At 41.1% G+C, this 21,310-nt stretch overlaps 1 protein-coding gene and 1 long non-coding RNA gene across 3 annotated transcripts in view; one reads left to right on the forward strand and one right to left on the reverse strand.

Annotated features, from left to right (window-relative positions):
- Window positions 1-21,310, forward strand: part of FGD5 (FYVE, RhoGEF and PH domain containing 5) — an 88,766-nt gene that overhangs the window by 44,430 nt on the left and 23,026 nt on the right. For both annotated transcript variants that reach the window (XM_042823267.1, XM_042823266.1), the window contains exons 4-10: window positions 1,094-1,152; window positions 1,270-1,300; window positions 6,637-6,782; window positions 10,514-10,670; window positions 13,107-13,194; window positions 15,590-15,640; window positions 16,969-17,027. In XM_042823267.1, the coding sequence (XP_042679201.1) occupies window positions 1,094-1,152; window positions 1,270-1,300; window positions 6,637-6,782; window positions 10,514-10,670; window positions 13,107-13,194; window positions 15,590-15,640; window positions 16,969-17,027 (591 nt within the window). The remainder of the gene's footprint in view (window positions 1-1,093; window positions 1,153-1,269; window positions 1,301-6,636; window positions 6,783-10,513; window positions 10,671-13,106; window positions 13,195-15,589; window positions 15,641-16,968; window positions 17,028-21,310) is intronic.
- Window positions 1-21,310, reverse strand: part of LOC122162704 — an 82,486-nt gene that overhangs the window by 43,944 nt on the left and 17,232 nt on the right. The window lies entirely within an intron of this gene.

Here is a 21,310-nt window from a genome sequence, read left to right on the forward strand (position 1 = left end):
GAATTATCAAACTTGATTTAGGAAGTCAGCATTTTTATGTCTTCTGAGGAGTCATGATTAAGCTTAGTGTTCTTTGACAACTACTAGTCCTCTCATTCAGAATCAATGGAGAAGGTGTAACCACAAATTTCCTGTCTAACTGTTGTGCTAAGGGACTGCATTACATCTCCACAAGTTCCAGTCTCTCCTGGTTGTGCTTTCAGAAGCAGGATCTGTATGCAATGGGTTTCCAGAATTGCTGACCTGGCACACAATGTCATTAAGTCTTGCTACTAAACACATTTCCCATGGGCCACTGTAGATCACGAAGGCTACTTTGCTAATTCAAAACTACTGTTTTAGTTTTCAATTTCAGCACTGCAAAATAAGTCAAACTTTCGGTAGTAGATTCACTGTCGGTGAATACTTCCATGCTTTTTCATAAGGGTGAGTCATGACTTAGGACTCAAATACCTAATTAGCAATTTTCACCTTACAGTTATACATTTTTCTTCTTTCTAAGGTGCTTAGATCTGAGATGTTTGCCGGTTAAGTGCATGGCACTGAGATTTGAGACAGTATTCTCTGTGGGAATAATAAACTGCTTTCTGAATACGTTTATGGTAATTTTGTTTAGCACAAAGTAAAGCTGTTTGCCTTCTTTGCTTCCACAGGTTTTACAGCAGTCAGAACACTTTGGAATATGACCATTTTGATAAAGAATCCCCACTTCCATTTAATTGAGAGTACTAAACCCATGTTACAAGCCTCAACAGCCATGAAGCTATAGCTTAGTCGAAGTTAAACACTTTTCGCTTCTCTAACAAATTCTGGACCTGTAAAAATCAACAGATATTTTCCGGATTTTTTTCCATAAGAAAACAGTTTTTCAAACTTGGCATCTCCCTTACCATTTGTTACATTGCGCTGTGCTATTAGTGTATGAATAGCAGAAATACCTTGTCATGGAGAGGATTCAGGATGAATAGCAAAGAATAAAGACATGGTCCCTATCTTTACTGAAGGAATATGTCAGTTCAAATTGCTCTCTTAGTCTGTTTCCCATCTTGGCATGACACATCTCTTACTTGTCTCTGGGTTTTGCTGTTTGCAGAAAGAAGGCCAACCCAGAGCTTCCCTCATTGCCCAGGAACTGATGTCTTCAGAAAAAGCGTGAGTTTACTTTTACAGTCCGTCTGTTGCTCTCTTAAGACTGAAACTATGCAGTTCACCCTAATTTATTCAGCATTGGTTTGATGGCAATTAATAAAAGTTAGTATCTTTTTCCAGGTATGTGGAGATGCTCCAGCTGTTACGTGTGGTAAGTAAATCATTTTAATTATTGAAACCTAATTGTCATCTAAGAATCACAGAATCTTAGCTGTAATTTAGGGGACATAAAAGCATTGAAGCAGCTGAGATGAATTTGAGGAAGAATGGCTTACACATAAGTAATGCTTTTTGAAGCACTATAAAGGAATATGCCACTAATCTCCTCTTACAACAGATTCCTCTTGCTAGCATTTCTCATTCACAGGGAAAAGGGCTGCCCAGCAGCACTTAAGGGGCTCTGAGACTGGTGTAATATGCACAGTAGGTCCAGGTCAAAGAAGGGGATGGTGAGGGTACACCTTGTTTCTTCAGAAAGAGTTAGACAGGGGCAGAGCTTTGAGACACTGGGGGATTGGTTTCAATGGATTCACTCAGATTCCTATTGAGCTTCTTTTTTCTGATAGTGCAATTCCAGTAATATTCAGTGTGGCCTAGCTTGGGATAGGGCAGCTGTACAAGCTGGGGCTCACACTCTGACACAGGTAGTCACAACGAACAAACTAGAGCCCTAAGCTCAGAAGTTAATGAGGCAACACACATGTCTATTAGGAATCACTTGTATTGCCTGTATGATATTAACCTGCTAGTGGCTTTGTTGCAGAAAATTTTCTGTCCCTGTAGCAGACCTGCCACTGCTTAGGTAGCAGTGAACACCTGAGATCTAAGTTATGAGGCAGTAGGGAATGACAGCCATCAAAGCAAGCATGCTTACCATTTGGAAAGAAATTCCCTGAGAAGGCAAAAAAATAACCTCAGGTTATCCTTGTGACTCTCAAGGAGAAAAAGAGTAATGAAGTCAGCACTGAACTGTTGCTTGGCTCATTGGACCTCAGAAGTAAGCTGAAATGCTGAAGAGCCTCCTCAGACATTAACAGCAGAGACATGAGGGAAAGCAACCCTAAATGCGACAAACATCTTGCAGACATCTGCATTTCAGCAAATCAGAAACTAACCAGCTGGTCAGCTGGAAACCATACTTTTAGCTGCTAAATTGGAGTCCACCACTCCAATTTTCATAAATTGGTGGTAAATTACCTGTCCCCCCCATTATCCCACACCCCCTCCCCCTTCATCATTCATTCATTATTGGTGGTAAATTACCTGTCCATTTGTCTTACCTATTCCCATTTTCTCTGACTGCTACATAGCCAAACACATACTTGCATACAGTTTCCATGTTTCTGCAGCATTCTGGTTTAGAAGTAGCAGTTCTTCAACATGATCTACAAAGGTGTTTTCAGGCAGCTAAACAAACAAGACACACTGTAGAGAGTATAGGGAAAATGCTAAGTCATAGCCTGAAAAAGTGATTAAGTACCTGGTGGGAAGGCAGGGCCAGCCCAGGGGAGTTCAGGTGCATGCAATGTGCATGATGACTGGAAGGGTGCAGCCAGGATCCACCCCCTCCCAAACCTCATTTAAGGGTTGGCAGTGGAAGCAAGGGTATTCACTGGAGGTTCTTGTGTACTTGAGGCCTTTGAAAGGTAAACAGCTTCCCCTACCCCCCTTTGGTTTTGTGTTTACAGCTGTTGCATTTGGGCTTGTTCTTGTTTGTTGTAGCTAAGGGCTTTGCTAGTGTGCTGTTATTGTTGTGCTTTTCATTACATTATGGTATTACAGGGACTTAATTCGATAACAGGAGTGCCTTTATTTTCCTGAAAAGCCAGATCAAGTTTAGACTATTGTTTGCAGTGTTGGAGATGATAGCAAAGGTACCTTCAGCTCCACTGTGCGTTTCTTGGAAGGCATCAAAGGCAAGCCCAGTGTTTTGCTACTTGCTTTACTTGGTACATTATAGAAAGCATGTAAATTCAGGACTAAACTAGAGTATGTGTATAGTATGTTGTACTTTAAAAGAGTGTCTAGGAGAGGCCTCTCCTTTGCAATGTGTTCTGCCTCTGGAAGGTAAAGCTGGGTCCCTGATACATCTTGAATATTTTTCTATATGGACATCTGCTTTATTGTAATTAGCAATGCTGTTAATGGCTGCACACCATTATGGTTCCTGTAGTGCTGTATTACTGTTGTGATGGCTTTCTTGCCTATGCTGTAACTGGCCCAGGAAAGGGATGCTTCAAGGCTTTCCCAGTCCCTTCAGGATTCTACCCTATTCTGCTCCCTCTGGAGAATATAGTGAATTTGGCTCTGAAGCATATGTTTAAGCAAAGTACTTAGGCATTTTAATTACAAACCTATTTTCTGCCTGTAGAAATTACTTGGAAATAATAAGAAATATGATTTTTGCTCTTCTATGCTTGTGACTTCAACATGGGGTAGGGGTTCTAACTTATAGGTACGAGTTCCTGCTGTTCCCCACCCCAGGATCTACCCCTTCTTCACTCAGGTGTGTCAGTGGCACCTGAGCTCCATGTGTTACTCAGGCCTCCTCATCTGATGCTCAACCATTGGTTCAGGCTGTGACCTGGCAATTCATATGCAGCCTTCAGGGAAACTGTCACTATTTTATCAATGCTTAATCATTAAGTTAGGATACTGGAAACTGTTAAGTTATAATGGGGGAAGTTCTTCTATTTGAGTTAATATCATTTTCATTTGGAAGCACTTGTTTAGGTTCTAAATATGTTACAGTCCTCTATATACTGTCCAGATTATTCTGCAGCTTGTAGAGTTAATCTAATCATCTAGGGCAAAAAATATCTAAGTCACAGTAATCAACACCATCAGGCTAACATCAGTGGAAAAATACTAACATAGCTTCCCTACTTGGCCCCAACAGTGACCCAATTGGAGATACTTACTAGAAGAACCAGCTTGTGTAGGCTGGCTAGCAACAAGGTAGAACACTGCAGTCCCCTGGACTTACTTTCACATAAACACAAAAGAAAGTCAGATAAGGACAAACAATATTTTTGTAAGGCAGGAAGCTTTGCAACCTGCTGGTCTGCAGCTGCTGTGCCAGAACGAGTCACCAGTTTTCAAATCTCATAGTTAATGTGGTCTCTCTACTCAAGTTTTGGTTATTTACTCACTTTTTCATTTGCATCTTTACCCCATTTTTCCTCATCTCATGCAAAAACTCCAGGCACTTTGTGGCTTATTTGGATTCAGAAATAATTGGAAAAAGCACTCCCAAGATGGGTTTCTGAGCCATCCCACGTGACTGCTCAGTTCCTGCTCTTATCACGAAGAGGGATGCACTTAGGTACAGGTATTTTAACTGTGATAGCCAGAATGCCAGAAATGGGAAATTCAGCTCTAAACTCAGCTGCCACTGGTGAAACGCACACCTGTCTGGCTCAGTTTCAACTCCTTATAGAGAATACAAAGCATAATTAAGCCTGTAACAGTGCTGCAGGACCATCCTCAGACAAGCACAGGATACTATGCTAATGCTATTCAATTAGCTGCACCTTACAGAAACACTGAAGAATCGGGTGCTGGAATTACTACCATCTAATTTTATTGAAAACAAGTTCCTGTTCTGGTTTGCCAGACAGGTCTATGAAGATAATCAGTCTGTTTACAGTGTCCTAAGTTTTGGGAAAGGTGGCCAGAATCCACAACAGAAAACTAGGCCTCTGCATAGCACTGTCATTCCTGCCTTGCTGTGTTGCATGTGCACTGCCTTACACCCTGTTGCCACTGTTTTCATTCAAACCTCCATAAAGCCTGTCAGAACTGAACGCCTAAGATCCTCTTGCCACTATAACGAGGGGATCTATCTGGCAGCAGGAGGGAGGGAAAACATCAGTATCTAAAAGGAACCTGGAAAGAGGCAGGGCATCACAGCAGCCGTTTCCTGAAGTACATCCAGGTGCCAGTCAGGGGTCCTTCACAAGTATGAAGCAGGGAAGATGGGTTCTACAGGAATCAGGATCTAACCTGAAAGCTTTTCAGCATCCAGAGCTCTGGATGAGGGAGATCTTAAGTAATCCTTTGGATAGAAACAAATGCTGTCTGCTCTTGGAATGATTTTCAGATGGGTGCCTTATTCCTAATTCCCATGTCTGAACTGGGAAAAACATTTTACCATGCACAATTAATCAAGTACTCTATTATGTACCAGAATAGAATAGAGTAGAATAAAATAGTTCTATTGAAAGCAACCTTGAAACACCACCTAGTCCAACTGCCTGACCACTTCAGGCAAATTGAAAGTTAAAGCTCGTTAATGAGTGCATTATATAAATGCCTCCTGAATGCTTACAGGCATGGGGCATCAACCACCTTGCTAGAAAGCCTGGTCCAGGCTTCTTTTCCAGATTTTTTCCCTACTATCCAGGCTGAACCTTGCCTAGTGTATCTTTGTGCCATTTCTGCACGTCCTGCTAATCAGTTCCCAGGGAGAAGAGACTGCCGCCTCCCTTCTCTGCTTCCTTCCTCAGGAAGTTACAGAGAGCAGAGAAGTTGCCTCTTGGCCTCCTTTTCTCCAGACCAGACAACCCATGTGTCCTCAGCCTGTCCTTGTAGGATGTGTTTTCTAGCTCTTTTACCAGCACTGGTGCTCTTGTCTGGATGCTTTCTAGAATCTTAAAATCCTTATCAGATTGTGGAGACAGGAACTGCACACAGTATTTCAGGTGAGGCTGCACCAATGCTAAATATAGCAAGAGAATTGCCTCTCTTGACCTTCTGGCTGCTCTGTGTTTAATGCATGCCAAAATGCAGTTTGCCCTTTTGGTTTCCAGAGCACGCTACTGATTCATGTGGATTCTGCTGTCAACCACCACCCCAGCTCCCTTTCTGAAAGTGGATACATTTTAATATTGAGGAAATTATGTAATTTATTAACCACTTCAGGGTAAAATACATGTTTCAGATGATGAAAAAAGTCTCAGTTTTATATAAAAAATGATTTGTTCCATAGCTTAAACTTACAGCTTCTTTCTCTTCAGATTTGTATCTGGAGATGAATGATGTAATTTATAGTACAAGATACGTAGAAGTGTTTTTTCTTTCATATTGTGGGTCTGCACAGTGATGGAGATTCTCATCTTTCATTTTTTTTTAAAAAAAAAAACTATTTCTGATTAAGAAACTGTAAAATGAGATCAACTACACCCAGAAAAGCAGGAAGAAAATAGGGAAGCAAATAAGGTGAACTCATTGCATACACAAGTGTCTGGCTTTACCAGGTGAAATGTTCAATTTTGGATTAACAGTATTGTGGAATTAATCTGCAAATGCATATAAACAGTGAATGCAAGAAAATATGTGATGATCTCTTTGCTGTACTGCAAATGATCTATCACTACTGATAGTGTATCTTAGGATTCCCAGAAAGTGTAGTTCAGGAGTCAGAAAATGATAACTTCATATGATCTCTTAAGTCTGCCTGCCTAATCTCTATGTTGTTGCTTGCAGGATTTATATGAAGGTATCTTGAAAGCACTTGGAGAAGAAGATGAACAGGAAGTAGTTGAACTCAAGAAGGGCTTAAGCGAGCTCCCTGAAATGTGTGAATTGCACCAAGAGATCTTGGGAGAACTGGAAGAAAGAGTCCTTAAATGGTAAGTAATTAATGGCATGGTTTGTTCAGCCTGGAGTAGAGAAGGCTGTGGGGTGACCTCATGTAGCCTTCCAGTTATTACAAGAAGCCCACAAACAGGAGGGGAGTCAACTCTTTACAAGGGTAGACAATGGCAGAACAAGGGGAAATATAGTTTTAAGTTGAAGGAGGGAAGGTGTAGGTTGGATACTGGGGAGGGGAAGGGGAAGTTCTTTACCAAGAAAGTGGTGAAGTGCTGAATAGCTGCCCAGAGAGGCTATGAATGCTCCATCCTTGGAGGTGCTCAAGGCCAGGCTGGATGGGGCTCTGGGCAGCCTGGTCTGGTATTAGATATGGAGGCTGCTGGCCCTCCATGCAGCAGGAGGGTTGGAGCCTGATGATCCTTGAGGTCTCTTTCAACCCAAGCCATTCTATGATAGCCTTGGCATACCCTCCTCAGCCCATTGTTTTCTTGACCACTTCCCCCCCCAGCAGAGGCTGGGATAATTGCAGGAATGAAAAGAAGCTGAACTACTGTGGCAGATCTTGCATACAGGAAGGAAGTAAACATATGGACTGTCAGGCCAAGAAACTAAATACTGAAACACTCATGCAGTGCGTAGCCCACAGTTCTGAGATGGCCTCATCAGTCAGTGTAAGGACAGCCTGCTTCGTATGTGTTATCCTCTTGCCTTTCTTTTGTGTATTCAGTCAAGTCAGTTCACAGTCTTCACCAAGAAGCTTCGTACACATAGCTGTGAAAGGCAGGAATGGCTTCAAAAATCTGAACTGGTCCTAAAGAAAATTCTCCACTTGCAGCAATCTACACAGCAATTGTATTGCTCTCAGACAAGCACACTTTACCCCCAACATCAACATGGGACTGTGGACAGACTAGGCCTTCAAGCCAAGCAGACACTGCTTGTCTGCTGAGGGACTCCAGCTAAGCCAAACACCCTTATACAAAACAAAGTCTTTTCATTTTGTAAGCAGTCTTGGTTAACTGGGGAGGTCTTGATTGACTGGAGTCTAGTGAATGTGACACCCATCTGCAGGATGGGCAAGAAGGGAACTAAACACCTGCCTGTCTGACCTCAATACCAGGCAAGGTTATGGAGCAGATAATCCTAAAGGTGATCAGGCAGCACACAGTGGACAACTGAATGATCATATGCACCCAAATTAATGAAAGGTAGGTTCAGCCTTAACTTCTATATCCCCCTCTGCCAAGATGAACCACTTAGTATATGAGGGAAAGGCTGTGAATGTGTTTTTCCTGGCTCTTAATGAAGCTGTTGTCCAAAGCATTCCCCTTTAGAAACTGGCTACTCATGGCTTTATCAGGCTGAATAGTTCACTAGATGAAGATCTGGTTGGATGTCTAGGCTCAGAGGGTCACAGTAAATGAGGCTGAATCCAGCTGGTAGCCAATCATCAGCAGTGTTCTCCAAGGCTCTGTTTTGGAGCCAGTTTTGTTTAATGTTTTTGTCAAGTATATGGATGTACCAGTATGTTCTGTATCTAGCAAATATCTGTACGTTATCAAGTGTGTCCTCCAAAAGTTTGGAGATGACATTGATTTAGGCAGGATTGTTAATGTGCTTGCAGTAGGAAGGCTCTGTAAAGGGATCTGGATAGGCAGGACTGATGGGCTGTATCCAATTGTGTGGCATTTGTTGGTCCTGTACTCGAATTGTAACATTTCCATGCAGCAGTACAGGCTTGAGAAAGAGTGGCTGGAAGGTTGCCCATCAGAAAAAGACTTGGAGATACTGGTTGACAGTCAGATTAATGTGAGCTATCCGTGTGCCTGAGTGGCCAGAAAGGCCAATGGCATCCTGGGCTGTATCAGAAATGTGTGGCCAGAAGGACAAGAAAAGTGATTGTTTCTCTACTCTGCACTGGTGAGACTGTACTTCAAATATTGTGTTCAGTTTTAGGTGCATCACTGTCACTACAAGGAGAATATTGAGTTACTTGGGCACGTGCAAAGAAGAGCAACTAAGCTGGCAGAGGGACTAGAAAACAAGACTGAGGAGTAGATGAAGGAATTGGGTTTATTTAGTCTGGAAAAGAGGCTGAGGGGAGACCTCATTGTACTCTACAACTACCTGGGTGACCACTGCAGCAAGAAAGGTGCTAGTCTTTTTTTTCTGGGGTGACTACTAATAGGGCATGAGGAAACAGTCTGGAGCCAGGAGAGGTTTACATTGGATAGGAGGAAGAATTTCTCCATGGAGAGGGGAGTTCAGCATTGGAAAGGGTTGCCCACAGAAGTAGTTCAGTTCATGTGCCTGGAGGTATTTAAGTGTGAACATAATATTAAGAAACATGGTTTACCGATGGGATTCAGTAGGTCAGGTTGATTTTTGGACTTTGTGATCTTGAAGGTCTTTTCCAACCTGAGTGATTTTGTGAGAGAATAAGAACCTGCCTAGAACAAGACTCCAAATACCATTCAGCTAAAGAAACATCTGACTTTAATCCAGGATGCCAAGCTCCAGTCTATTAATCTCCCAGATTAACAGTGTTTAAGAAAATCACCTCTGCAGCCCCAAACTGACTAAATCTACAGCAGCCAGCATAGTCCCTTGCTTAAGCTGATCTCCTGTATGACAACTGATGCAGCCCCAAGCTATCATGCTAGGTTCCAGCAGGCAGTGTCACTCTTTGTGGCTGATCCCATCCCTGTGCTGCCATGGAGTTAATGAAGTCAGTTGTATCAGGAGAATTTTTCAGTAATGATCCTAAATGCAGGGCGTGAGTCTCCTTATGAGCCTTATAATTTCAATTTGAATCACACAGTTAGGAAAGGGAAGGCTACAGAGAGCTGTATATTGGTTTGTATCCAGCACGGGGCTGCCATGAATGGTGGAAGGACTTAAATGCAAATTCAACGATTTATTTTATGATTTATAGAATCTTAACACAGAGATGCTTCTAGCTGTGATCTAGAATGACTTGTGCCTTATAGAAATCATATCCTTACTCTAGCAGCATGTTGACTATTTCTCAAGGCAGAAGGAACACAGATGAAATGCCTTAAGCTCCTCTACAGTACAGAACTACAGGGCCCCCACAGCCTCTGTGGTATGAGAGGAAAAAAGTGGGTTATGCTGCCTCAAACCAATAGAATCACATACGGCATAGGGCTGCACTCATACAGGTTCCTAGGTCACCACTGCCCGTTAGGTCTACAGTAAGTCACTCCTGCCTGTGCTCTCATTGATGTTCTGTTGCCCTGATATCCCCAGGAACTCACATTTGTCTCTTAACTATGATTACTCTTGTGACATCAGATTTTTATCCTCTTTTCTCCTTCATAAATAATTCAACGTTGTGTTACTGGGTACTGAGACAACTAATGGTGGAGCAGTAGTGAGCAGGGGGCATTGAGGGGGAACTGAAGATATGATATTACAGCTGAAGACATATTGTTCCCCACAACCAGTTCTCAAAGCCCTGCAGCAGCTGAATGGTCTCCTAAAAGATGAAGACACTGCGTCCTGGAAAGAGACATCCTGCCTGCTACAGACATGCAGTGTTGTGATGGCACTGGCATAGCCAGAGAATTGACAGCACTTCACCAATCTCTCACTGTGCCTGATCTACAGCAGATTGCTATTGTGTTTGTGAAGTATTTCATGTTTCCTGCCATTTAAGCTAGTCTTTAGCTGCCACTGTGGGTCTGATGAATAGAGCTGCTGCAGTGAGAGAGTTTTTGTTTACCTTTTATTCTTTCTGTGGCCTTAGGGAGGAACACCAGAAAGTTGCTGATGTTTTTCTCTCCAGAAAATCAAGACTGAATCACCACACAGCATACATTATGCAGTTTGACAAGAATTTGGCTCTGCTAGATGAAACCTGCCTTAAGTATTCCCAGCTGGCTACTGTCATTCAGGAATTTGAGGTAAGGCGCCCTTATTTTTCCACCTGTGTTGACACATGGCTGTGCCACAGGATTCACTCGAGGTAATTTTTTAATGCAACTCCATCAGTGTTGACCTCTCCTCACACATCTTGATAATAGAACTGAAGTGGGACGTTCACATCTGCATCATGTGCTTCTGTGTCCGTGTCTGTTGCCCATGCATTCTTCTATGTATACAGAATATATTTGTGAATATACAGACTTGTGAACACATCTTTGCTGAAATATATGCTGGTAGTAGAATAGTTTCTCACATATATATTAACATACAAATCCCAGTGTGGCTGTGTTCAAATTAATAACTATTATTGTTACTTTGTCTTCTTTCACTCCACTTTGCATCATTTTTATTCTGGGCCTAACCAAAATGAAGTTAGGGTTAGACTGCGTGAGTGCTTAGCTCTTAGCTGGGGTCAATCCACAACATCTTTAGAACTGGATTTCTCTGCGCTTTTAAATGCCTTTTAATGCTTCCTCTGCTCACAGAGGATCTGGTGACAGCCAACTGAACTGCAAAGAAAGATACCACCTCCTCTGCCAAATGCAGTGCTCTGTTCATCCAGACTCCTTGAATGATTTATAAGTTTTGGGCCTGTATCAGTAAGCAAGAAACACATTTTCCATTGTCTTAACTCAGTTTGTTCCTGTTGAATGATTCAAAAACACTATCAAGATACAGCTGACAAAAATTGAGGCCATGATTCTTTGTTATATTTTAAAGTATTTGCAATATAGGCAGTTCATGTAATTTCAAAAATGCAAAATTATTTGTCAGTGGAAAAGTTTAGTTGAATTACACTAGCTCCACTGAGATGAAATGGTCCAAGTCATGGTGCTATAAAATGTATCTAGAATCCATGTTTCTTTTTCTCTGGTAAGACAAGTAGCAATGATTACTTGGATAGAAGAGGGCCTGTGAAGATAAATTAGTGATCAGACCTTAAAGGTTATTTAGCCTGCAGCATATGTTAACATTTAAAAATAACATTCTTAAAAATAACAATTCATTTCAAAAGACAATTGGAAGTCAGCATTTATAAACAGATACTTTGCAGTTGCCATAATTACTTCCTGTTAGCAGATGAGGGGAGCTCTGATGGCTCACATTGCTCTGGACCTGAATCTGGAAAACGCAGGTTTTCTACTGATAGCCTGTGTTCCCAGCATCCCTCCTGACCACCAGGCTATGAACTCCTGTCTCAACTATTAATCCTGGAGTCTAAGAAAGCAGATGGAGCCTCTCCTAAGAAGAGAATAGCAAGATTTTACTTTAGAATCAGTAAGCTTTGTTACTTCTTATCCATTTGCATGTGTGCATGCACACAAACATGGGAGAGGTGTCTATCAGACCTTTCCTATCACATGTTTAAAAACTTGGCAACAGTTAACTTCCCAGTCTAACAACAAAGAATTGAGGTCTTCATCTTGGGGGTTGGACTCCATGATCTCTGGAGGTCCCTTCCAACCCCTACAATACTGTGATACTGTGATCTTGTTTCTCTAACCTGTGACTTGAGCAGTTAGGATAATGCCATAACATTAAACATTTCTTCTGCCTGGGAAAATACTGACTTTTCCCAGTCCTTAAACAGTTAAGTTTCCTATTTTCCCTTCTGCTCTGTCCACTTTCCTAAAGTGGAAAATGCTGCAGAAACATTAGTCAATGAACACTGAAACCCCTGAAGCTTGAATTGCTTTTGGACTCAATTCTCATAAAGAACCACCTGGGTTTTGTGCCATTCCCTCAGGGTCCTGCAAACTTTGTTTCATGGTTCCTCTGGAGATGTGGAGACTTCAGAAAACTGAATTTTGTGGATTGCTGCTGGCTTTGCAGCAGTGTTGAGACACTTCACAGATAAACAGCAAATTTTTCCTATTTTAACTTGGTATATCTGTAGTCAAAAGCAATAGGTTGAATCTAAAGGGGAAAACTCAGTTGAAAAGTGCTGCCTTTCCATGTGTGTATTAAATCAGAACACAAGTTCTAACTAAATCACAGGAAGATGCTTTGTTGTATTTTGCTTAATTTCATATCTTGAAATAAGGTACTAAAAAGTTGGAGGCAGAAGAAATTTTCAGTTTTTTTTTTAAAAAAAAAAGCTTGTTGATATCTGATACTTCTGACTCTTCATATGCCATCCTAAAACCTTTACCTTCTAACTAGTTCTTACTTTCCTCCCTCTTCCCTCTGAGTCCAGACAATTTGTGAGTGATGCCATAGAAAATAAATTGTTGAAAGTACTACCTTGTACTTAATAAATACCCCTTAGCACTTGGTAAACTGTGAATGATTCAGTGGAATTTTTGCATTCAACTGTTAGTAAACTTTCAGGGTACACATCAGGTGGAGATGACAGCTGCTGCTGAGCTCACACATCCTTCACCTCTGTTTCCTCTCCCTTCCCTTGAGGACAGAAGAGCTCTGGTGGAAGCCCACAGAATGTGAAACACCAGCTTTTGAAAGTGGTGCAGCGTGTCTTCCAGTATCGTGTGATGCTCACAGGTCAGTAAAACAAGTTCATTCTCGAAGGTACTCAGTGTGCTACACGTGGGTGCCATGACAACTAAACTAGGGCTGGAGCAGTATGGGTGAGAATTCCTGGGAACTTCAATGTACTTAAAGCAGGATTCAGGTAATATCAGGGAGCCTGGGAAGGAGCAGGCAATTCTTCAGCTCAACCATGCTTTAAAGGTCACTAAAAAGTGTATGCCAGGTTTTTTAGCCATTCCTTCCTGCCTTTCCCCTTTCCTGAGTCAGCAGAGGCAGAGTTCAGGAACCTCACTGCCAGCAGGCAGGTTTGATTTCATTTATTTCAGTGGCAATTGTCAGAGGTAATTGGGCACAGGAGTCACTGCAAAGGAAGGCACTCCGAAGTGCGTGCTGTATGACAGTGGCAAGCACTATTGCCTCCTACTCAATCAAAGCAGCTGTACCCAGTACTGTATCCTGAACCCCATGTACAATAGACCTAAGGTTAGTGCTAAACTTAAGTGAAGATTCCAGATCAATTTCTCCACTTTCTAGGAGGCAGAAATCCAGATTTACATCAACAGTGTATCAAAAAGTATCAATGGATCTCACCCTTGTGAAGTTTGTCAGATTTAAAATATATATATCCTTACACAAAGATGGAGAAACGTCTTAAGAATATGTGTATGTGTGGGTAGAGAGGGAATATGTCTTAAGAATATGTATATGTGTGCTAGATGAGCTAAGAGTGGGACAGTAGAAAGGAAGCTACAAATCTTGCTTATACTTAACAGCTGGTGAAAGGCATGACATACTAGAAAGAGCACCTAAAAATGCATCAGAGCAGAGGGGCCATATGAATTTTTATTCACAGCACACGTTAGCAGCAGCTCCATCTTGCTCCAGATACTTTGATCAGGGATGCGAGTCATTTTCCACAATTGATTTTTCCTTTTTAGTAGCAGCAATGAATTCTGGATGCCAATAATAGGACTTTTTTGTCTGTCTAGCTTTCCTGCACTAAGGGCTGCTTCCCTGACTGAAGGTACCAAGTTGCCTCACGTGATTCTTACGGTCTCTTCAGTGCGCACAAACACCGCATCTCAAATGTGCTCTTCATTTCCCTTTTGGGAATGCTGCCATCACACTCCCAATTTCTCTATCCATTTCCATGGTCTGTGAGGCAAAATGCAAACATGAAACACTGTTTTGAGGCAGCTGGAATCTGAGTGCAGCTGTAATGATTGGACATTCCCTCCATGCTTGAAGCAACTTGAGCTCCTCCCTGTCCCCTAGTATTGGCATTAACTGGAAACATGAAATGTTTTTTGTGCACTGGAATAATTTTTGCTGGTTCAAGATATTCCAGGAAATCAGCTACTTGGTTACTAGGACTGTGTGGGTCTGGAACAGTGCAGTCCTTCACATCCCCTAGACAGTGTTGAGAGAGAAGAAAGGGAAGGGGGGGGGGAGAGGGGGGAAAAAAAAAAAAAAAAGAAAATACACAGGTGTTTTTGTGTGTTCATAACTGTCTGTTCCTATCAGACAGGGAAGATTGTTTCATCAGGAGATTGGTTGCTAGTCACTGTACTTGAGCCAAAAAGAGCTACCTGCTCAATTAAATGTCTATAGCCAAGGACAGAGCTTGCAGCTATAAAAAGTAACATTAAATATTGCCTGATTATACCAAACAGCCCCTTCCTGCATGACTGAGTGCAGGCAGAAGCTTTCCTGAACTCCAGGCAAAAAGAAACTGAACTGAACTCCTGGCTCCAGAAAGCTGGGCAGTTATTGGAGTGCCACGGAGAGGACAGCCCCAGAAAAATAAATGCATATTGGCAGGATGTTCAAGAGAACAGATATATGAGCAATGCCATTCCCAGCACGTGGGCCTTATTCTTGGCTGTAGAATTTAAGAGCTTGGATTAATCAGAGATGAATGAAACATGTCATGGTTACACTTCAATTAAAAAAAAACAGTAGTACTCTCTATTACAGCAATTAAAGGCATAAAGACTCAGGCAAAGAACAGACTACTTACATCAGGTATTAATATATAAAACGTCATTACAGCCAACACCGTTTATTTGGGGGAAAAACAGAATTTATGAGAAGAATAATTATTTGAATTATTTGTCAAATTGTGTTACTCGGCAATTATCTTAGCTGAGAAACAAGGAAATAACTGTTGTTGTTCTGCTGTTTATGCTGAGTTTTGTGGTGAGTCCAAGTGTGAATCAGTTCTCTTGCACTGATTTTCAAGGTAGAATACTACCACAGATCTTTCACTTTGGAAAGCGGCAATATAAATCTAATTATTTGGGAATGAAGTAGTATAGGACAGTAATATAAAACATCCTATAATTTTGCTAATCCAACTACAGATCATATGGATCTGAATTTTGATTTGTTTCATTATTTTCTACAGATTACTTGAATAATCTTTGCCCTGATTCTATGGAGTATGAAGCCACACAAGGTAAAATGAAATGGGTAGAACAACAAGTCCTGTTTCACAAACTCTGCTTCTAAAGAGGTGCCAGATCTATATTGAAAATATATAGAAGGGGCTTATTTTTTAAGATAAGGGTTAGATGTAAGGTCTACAGTAATTCATTACTAACTTAAATGAATTATTAAAGGCAAGAACCCTGTCTTTTTCAGTGAAATGTGCGGACTTTCAATGGCTTTGATGTGATTAACTTACAGAAAAAGAAATGATCATGCAGTGATGCGGTGCTGACATTTTACTTCAGCCTCCATCATGTGAAAAACCCTAGTTCTCTTTGCCTCCATCCATGCTTGGCCTGGTCATTGTAAATCCAGTTGGGATTTGTCCACCTACTTGTTTGTATACCACTATCTTGAACGTGCCTGCTCTCTCTCACAACTTTGGAGACACCCAGATTTGAACTATATATCTGTATACTGTATTATTTAAGACTAAGTAAACCCAGCATAAAGTGCATAAAAATCTGTTCTGCTTAATGAAGAACAGATCCTGAAGTGCAGTTGCTAACGCCACCCTTTCTAACACATTGAATGGATAAAGCAGGAGTCTCCTAATTCCACTGAAGTCAAAGGGAGGTTTAGCCTACGTATGAATGGTAGTACTTTCCAGGCTGAAGTAAGAAGGATAACGCTGTATTGAGGAAACCAGTTTGCCTCTCTTATAGTGTGAATCCAAAGCAACCCACAGCAAAAAGGACTGTGACTGAAGGTTAGGACCAATAGTAGAGTCTCACAAAACGTAGGACCCTAGTCACTGACTAGGTATGCTGGCTTTAGCAGCAATTTAAGCCAATGTTCAGGCTCTGTAGCTACATTTGCTGATCTTATTTGTGTTCAGTGCATGCTCATTACACTTCTGGCCAGCAATGGTTCAGATGCTCCAAAATTAGGCCCAAAAATAAGTAGGATGTCCTGCTCCACAGGAAAAGAGATTTGAAATAAAGATCTAAACTGTTACACTGTTGCCCTTGGGCCAGCTAACAGTGGAGAATCCAGATATTAATTCATGTCACCACTTCATGCACACTTGTCAAAAAAGCATGTCCTATGCTCTCCCTTGGCAGTAAGGGAAGTTAAGTCACCTGGACTGCCATCCTTTTAGATGGTGGAAGCTTCTGGGTCTTGAACTTGTTGGGCAGTTGCATCTTGATGATGCCAAAAGATTTACAGAGCTGCTGCCAAGGGTTGTTTTTTTTTTTTTTTTTTTTAATTAAGGATATCCTTCTAAACAGAAAGGATTTGGGTTTTCTTCCTCTCTGACATTATTTGTGGCCTTTGTTTTACTTCGTTCTTCAGCTGCCTTATTCATTGTTTCTGAAATTGCGGATCAAGCCAATGAGAGCATGCTCCAAGGGGTGAGTGCTACTCTGATACCCTCTCTCCTGATCAACAGTCTTCTCTGTACATTTGATGAAGTGACTTCATATCTGTTAAATTCTGAAGCCTTCTGCAGGGTGAAGCTCAAGAGTTTATACAGAACTGGTTTAGACCACTGCAGATATGGAATAGGTAGTATAGCTGTGCAAGGTGCAAGTCACTGTAGCAAGCAGCACAAAGTGCTTTTTTTCCTTTTGGGATTGCTGAAATGGGATGTGACACAAGGAAGTGAGAGATGGGAATTTTTGTAGTTATGTTTTTAGTCTAGGATGGTTTTGGATATTAAATGCTGAAGTCGTTAAATATGTGCTGTCAAAAATATGCTCCAAAGTCATTTATGTCTGTTTTCCTCTCTTCTGGAATCCCATTTTACTGAAGAATTTATTCTGGTTTACAGTCTTGTAAACGTTGAAGCAGCCAAATGGCCATGATTTTCATAGGGTATAGCTCATGGCTAAATTAAGATTTACGTATCTAAATAAGTCATGTAGTTCTCTGAAGTAATGAACATTCACTATTAAGTCACTATGACATATTTTTCACGTGGTATCAGAATCCTAATTTACTGGCAAAGATAGCTGAAGTATAACTAGTTTTATGACCACTTGTTTCCAAAGATCTAGATCTGATTTTTATCTAAGATGACAGGAGTCTTGCTGCTGACATCAGTAAGGTGCCAGCTGGGAGGCTGTAGAGAGGGTCAGACACGGGGATGCAGCAGGTTCCAAAGAAATTCAACTTGGTGGACCTCCAGGTGGCATCATAGCTAGAGGAAGTATCTCTTTTTGCCTTAGCAGCCACTCACACTTTCAGATAAATTCCCTACGTTATCTCCTGAGGCTCATTTATGTAGAACTATGTCTTTGCGCAGATGTAGCGTCCAGAGGAAGTATTTTGTTGTTGTGTTGAATCACAGTAATTCCAAGTGATAGGGAATGCATCGTATCTTTTGGGAAGCTGTTCATGTTTTAATTCTCACTCGGATGTTGTGGACTTTAGCAGTCTGCCTTGGGATTTTACTATGCCTTTGCTAAATTAGAGATCTCTCTCGCAGTGCAAACATCCTTCCACGTAGTTAATTACAGCTGGCACTCAAGTTGCTTCTTCATTATTTCATCTGCTTAGCAGAAGATGGTTATTAACAATTACTCAGGCATCATAACATAAAATCCAAGGGACAAAGAGGAGAAACCTAACCGTAAAGGGGAGAAATGAAGTATCAACTCAGCGGGAGCTTGTTTTCAAATAGGATTTTAAAGTTGAAAGAATAGGGAATTTATAAGGAAAGACATGCTGGGGGCCATTACAGACGCATACCAGCACTGCTGGCTCAGCACATTTCCTTTAATGCCTTTGCCTTCTGGCTGCAGGGTGAAGGAGTAAGGCAGATGAACCCAAGAGCCAAGAATCTCAACTTCTGCTCACATCTGACAATCCCTGCTGCTCAGATTTAAAAGCAGTGTCTCTGATGTGTGTGCCAAAGTCATAAATGCAGCCCATGTGTTCGTGGGCTATTTTAGAGCACCGTATTCAGTGATGATCACTTCATGGCCAGAGAGAGAAAAGAGCTGAATCTGGTAATAGTTGTATCAGAAAGACATAAGTTGTAGTTAAAAGTACATACAGTTCTGTGAATAGAGAAACCTGGCTTTGTGAATCTGATTCCTATGCCTTCCAATATCTAGAAACTGAGGCTAGGGCTCTGAACCTGCTTTTCCTGAAGTCAGTGGCAAGATTACTGCAGATCGACATGAAGCCTAACTAGTAGGTTTCTGGTTTTGTGTGGAGACAATCTCAAGCCATGGCAACAGATCAAAACTTTGAGCATCCTGAGGTTTAAGGTTTTAATGCCAAAACTCAGTGTTTGGAACTACACTGTCATAGTGAGAACTTAAAAAGGGGAGAGGGAAAAAAAAAAAAAAAAAAAAAAAAAAAAGCTTGGGCCTATTTTTTGTGTCTTTTTCTACTTTTCAGTGTCAAGCTTCTCAACTCCCTGCTGTCCTACCACACCTAGCTCAGAAAATTTTACATAGCAGTCATGCCAGTATTACTATGTTGGTATGGTTCTGTGACAACCCAAAACCTTTCCAACCTTCGCTTTAGGAACAGCATTTCTTTTACTTCTCCTGATTACCATGGGAAACACTGTCTTTTTAACCGTCACCACCATTAGCAATGAACAAGAGCCTGCACACCATGTTTGTACGAGTTTGCACCAGAGGAGGTGACCCGCTGTCACGCTGCTGAGGCGCACCGCCCACCCCTCGCTGTGTTGCATTCGCTGTTGGGCCTACATAAGTGTTCATTAATCATCAATCGCTGTCAGTGGGCGCTGCTTTTTCCACATGGAGGAGTTCAGTTCCATATTTTTGCTTTCTCTACACCTTTTTGTCAGATTGCCCCTCTGCTGCCACCTGTCACGCATTTCATAATGGGTTTAACCTTAGGCATTACTATTGGAACAGCCGTTGTATCAGGCAGAATGAGGACAAAAGTTGTGAGGGAAGTTTCTGAAGGTGGAATGATAGTTGCGTTGCAGTCATACATGCAATAGTGAAAGAGAAGGAAAGAAGCATAATAGAAAGGAGATGCATGGAAATAATGATATTATATGGACTATTTCCAAATAATTTTCACCAATAATTAATTGATTACTGTACAAACACTGTACTGCTACCAGACAAGCGCATGTAGACAGCAGGGAGGATGTTGTTGAACAAGCCTAAATTTTACCATAAAAAGAAATGTAATCTAGCCACTTAACAGAATGACTCTGAAACCCTGGACTTGCTGGACAAAGCTTTCAACAGGTTTGATTTATTTTCTCCCTAGGCATAGGCTTCCCAGTCATCCTTTTTCATTAATAAAACATTCTTTTACCAAAATAAAAATTTTATTTAATTATATAATTGAGATCTCAGGTTTTCACCATAATCTCACAGGTTTAGGGACACCCATATTAGAGGCTGAGAATTGTAGGAGCTCAGTTTCTATCAGAGCAAGGTCCCACATCTTTTTGTGGTTCCTCTGCTTCTTTAGGTTTTATTCAAATATATGGGAGATTTGTATGAATACTTCTCTGTGTAAGAGAGTGGACAGAATCAGATTTTCATTCCCACTGCAGTGAAATCAGTGGAGTTATATTACTGGTGGAAATAGTCATGAAAGTTCAAACCCTGTTTTTTTGTATCATGGGGTTTTTTTTGTATAAACCAAATAACTCAATTTTGGATTTTGCCTACGGGGAGAACCTCTAAGAAGATATCAACAGAGAGCATCAACGTTGGGCTGGATGCAATTGCACTAAGACATGGGTGTTAGTTTGCTGACAGCGCTTACAAATCTTTCAGCTGACTCATTTTGACAACAGCTGAGTTTTTTGTGGGTTAGATTGGCTCTGCAGGAAGCCACGCCACGCAGGAAGGAAATCTAGTAGTAAGCAACAGTTATCAAAACAGCAAATAGAGATTCTCTGATACTTATGGCTAAGGAATAAGCAACTTCCTTTGAAGTGGTAGTGATTAGCTTGTAGCTCTTTCATACTTCTTATGAAAGATTGATATTTACTGTGGTGCATTGCTGTGAAATGATTCTTATCTCCACTAATCCACAGTTTAATTTGAAGAACATCACCAGACCCTCTGTGTTTTATAGACAAAACAGGCTGTATAGTATTTACTTTAATGTCTGTTTGGGAACAATTTCATCACACATTCCACACTGACCTTTACACTTCATTTTTTATCATACTGTCAGAGCGTATCTACTCTTTTTGAAGCTATGGCCTGGAAGAGATGAAATAAAATCTCCTTCTCTCCTGTCTGTGTGAACACTGTGGGTTTTGTGAAGATTCTCACATTCATGAGGATTGAAGTTCAATATTCTGCGATATCAGAGATAGCTTAATATCCCAACGAAGAAGACTGTAACCAGAGGTTCTGTTCTTTCTCTCGGATTTTCAAAAATGCAAAGAATTTTAGAAGTGTCTTTAATTACAGTGCAATCTGAACAGCGTAACTCAATTTAGTGTTAGCAACTTGACATGCACTCAGCTGAAGTTCTAGCAATAATGGTTTGGCACGTATCTGGAAAGAGGAAGTATTCTGCTGCTATTTATTAACTGATCAAACTATACTCTAAATATCAGACGGGAATACTGAATTATGATCTATATCTTCTGCAGAATATAAAAGATTTGTTATTGGCTTTTTTGTTTTATTATAACAACAGTTCAGCACACTTCCCCTGGGAACTATTAGCC

Source organism: Centrocercus urophasianus, unplaced genomic scaffold, assembly GCF_019232065.1.
Source record: "Centrocercus urophasianus isolate 14NV4802_14NV808 unplaced genomic scaffold, USGS_Curo_1.0 seq_22, whole genome shotgun sequence".
NCBI lineage: Eukaryota > Metazoa > Chordata > Aves > Galliformes > Phasianidae > Centrocercus > Centrocercus urophasianus.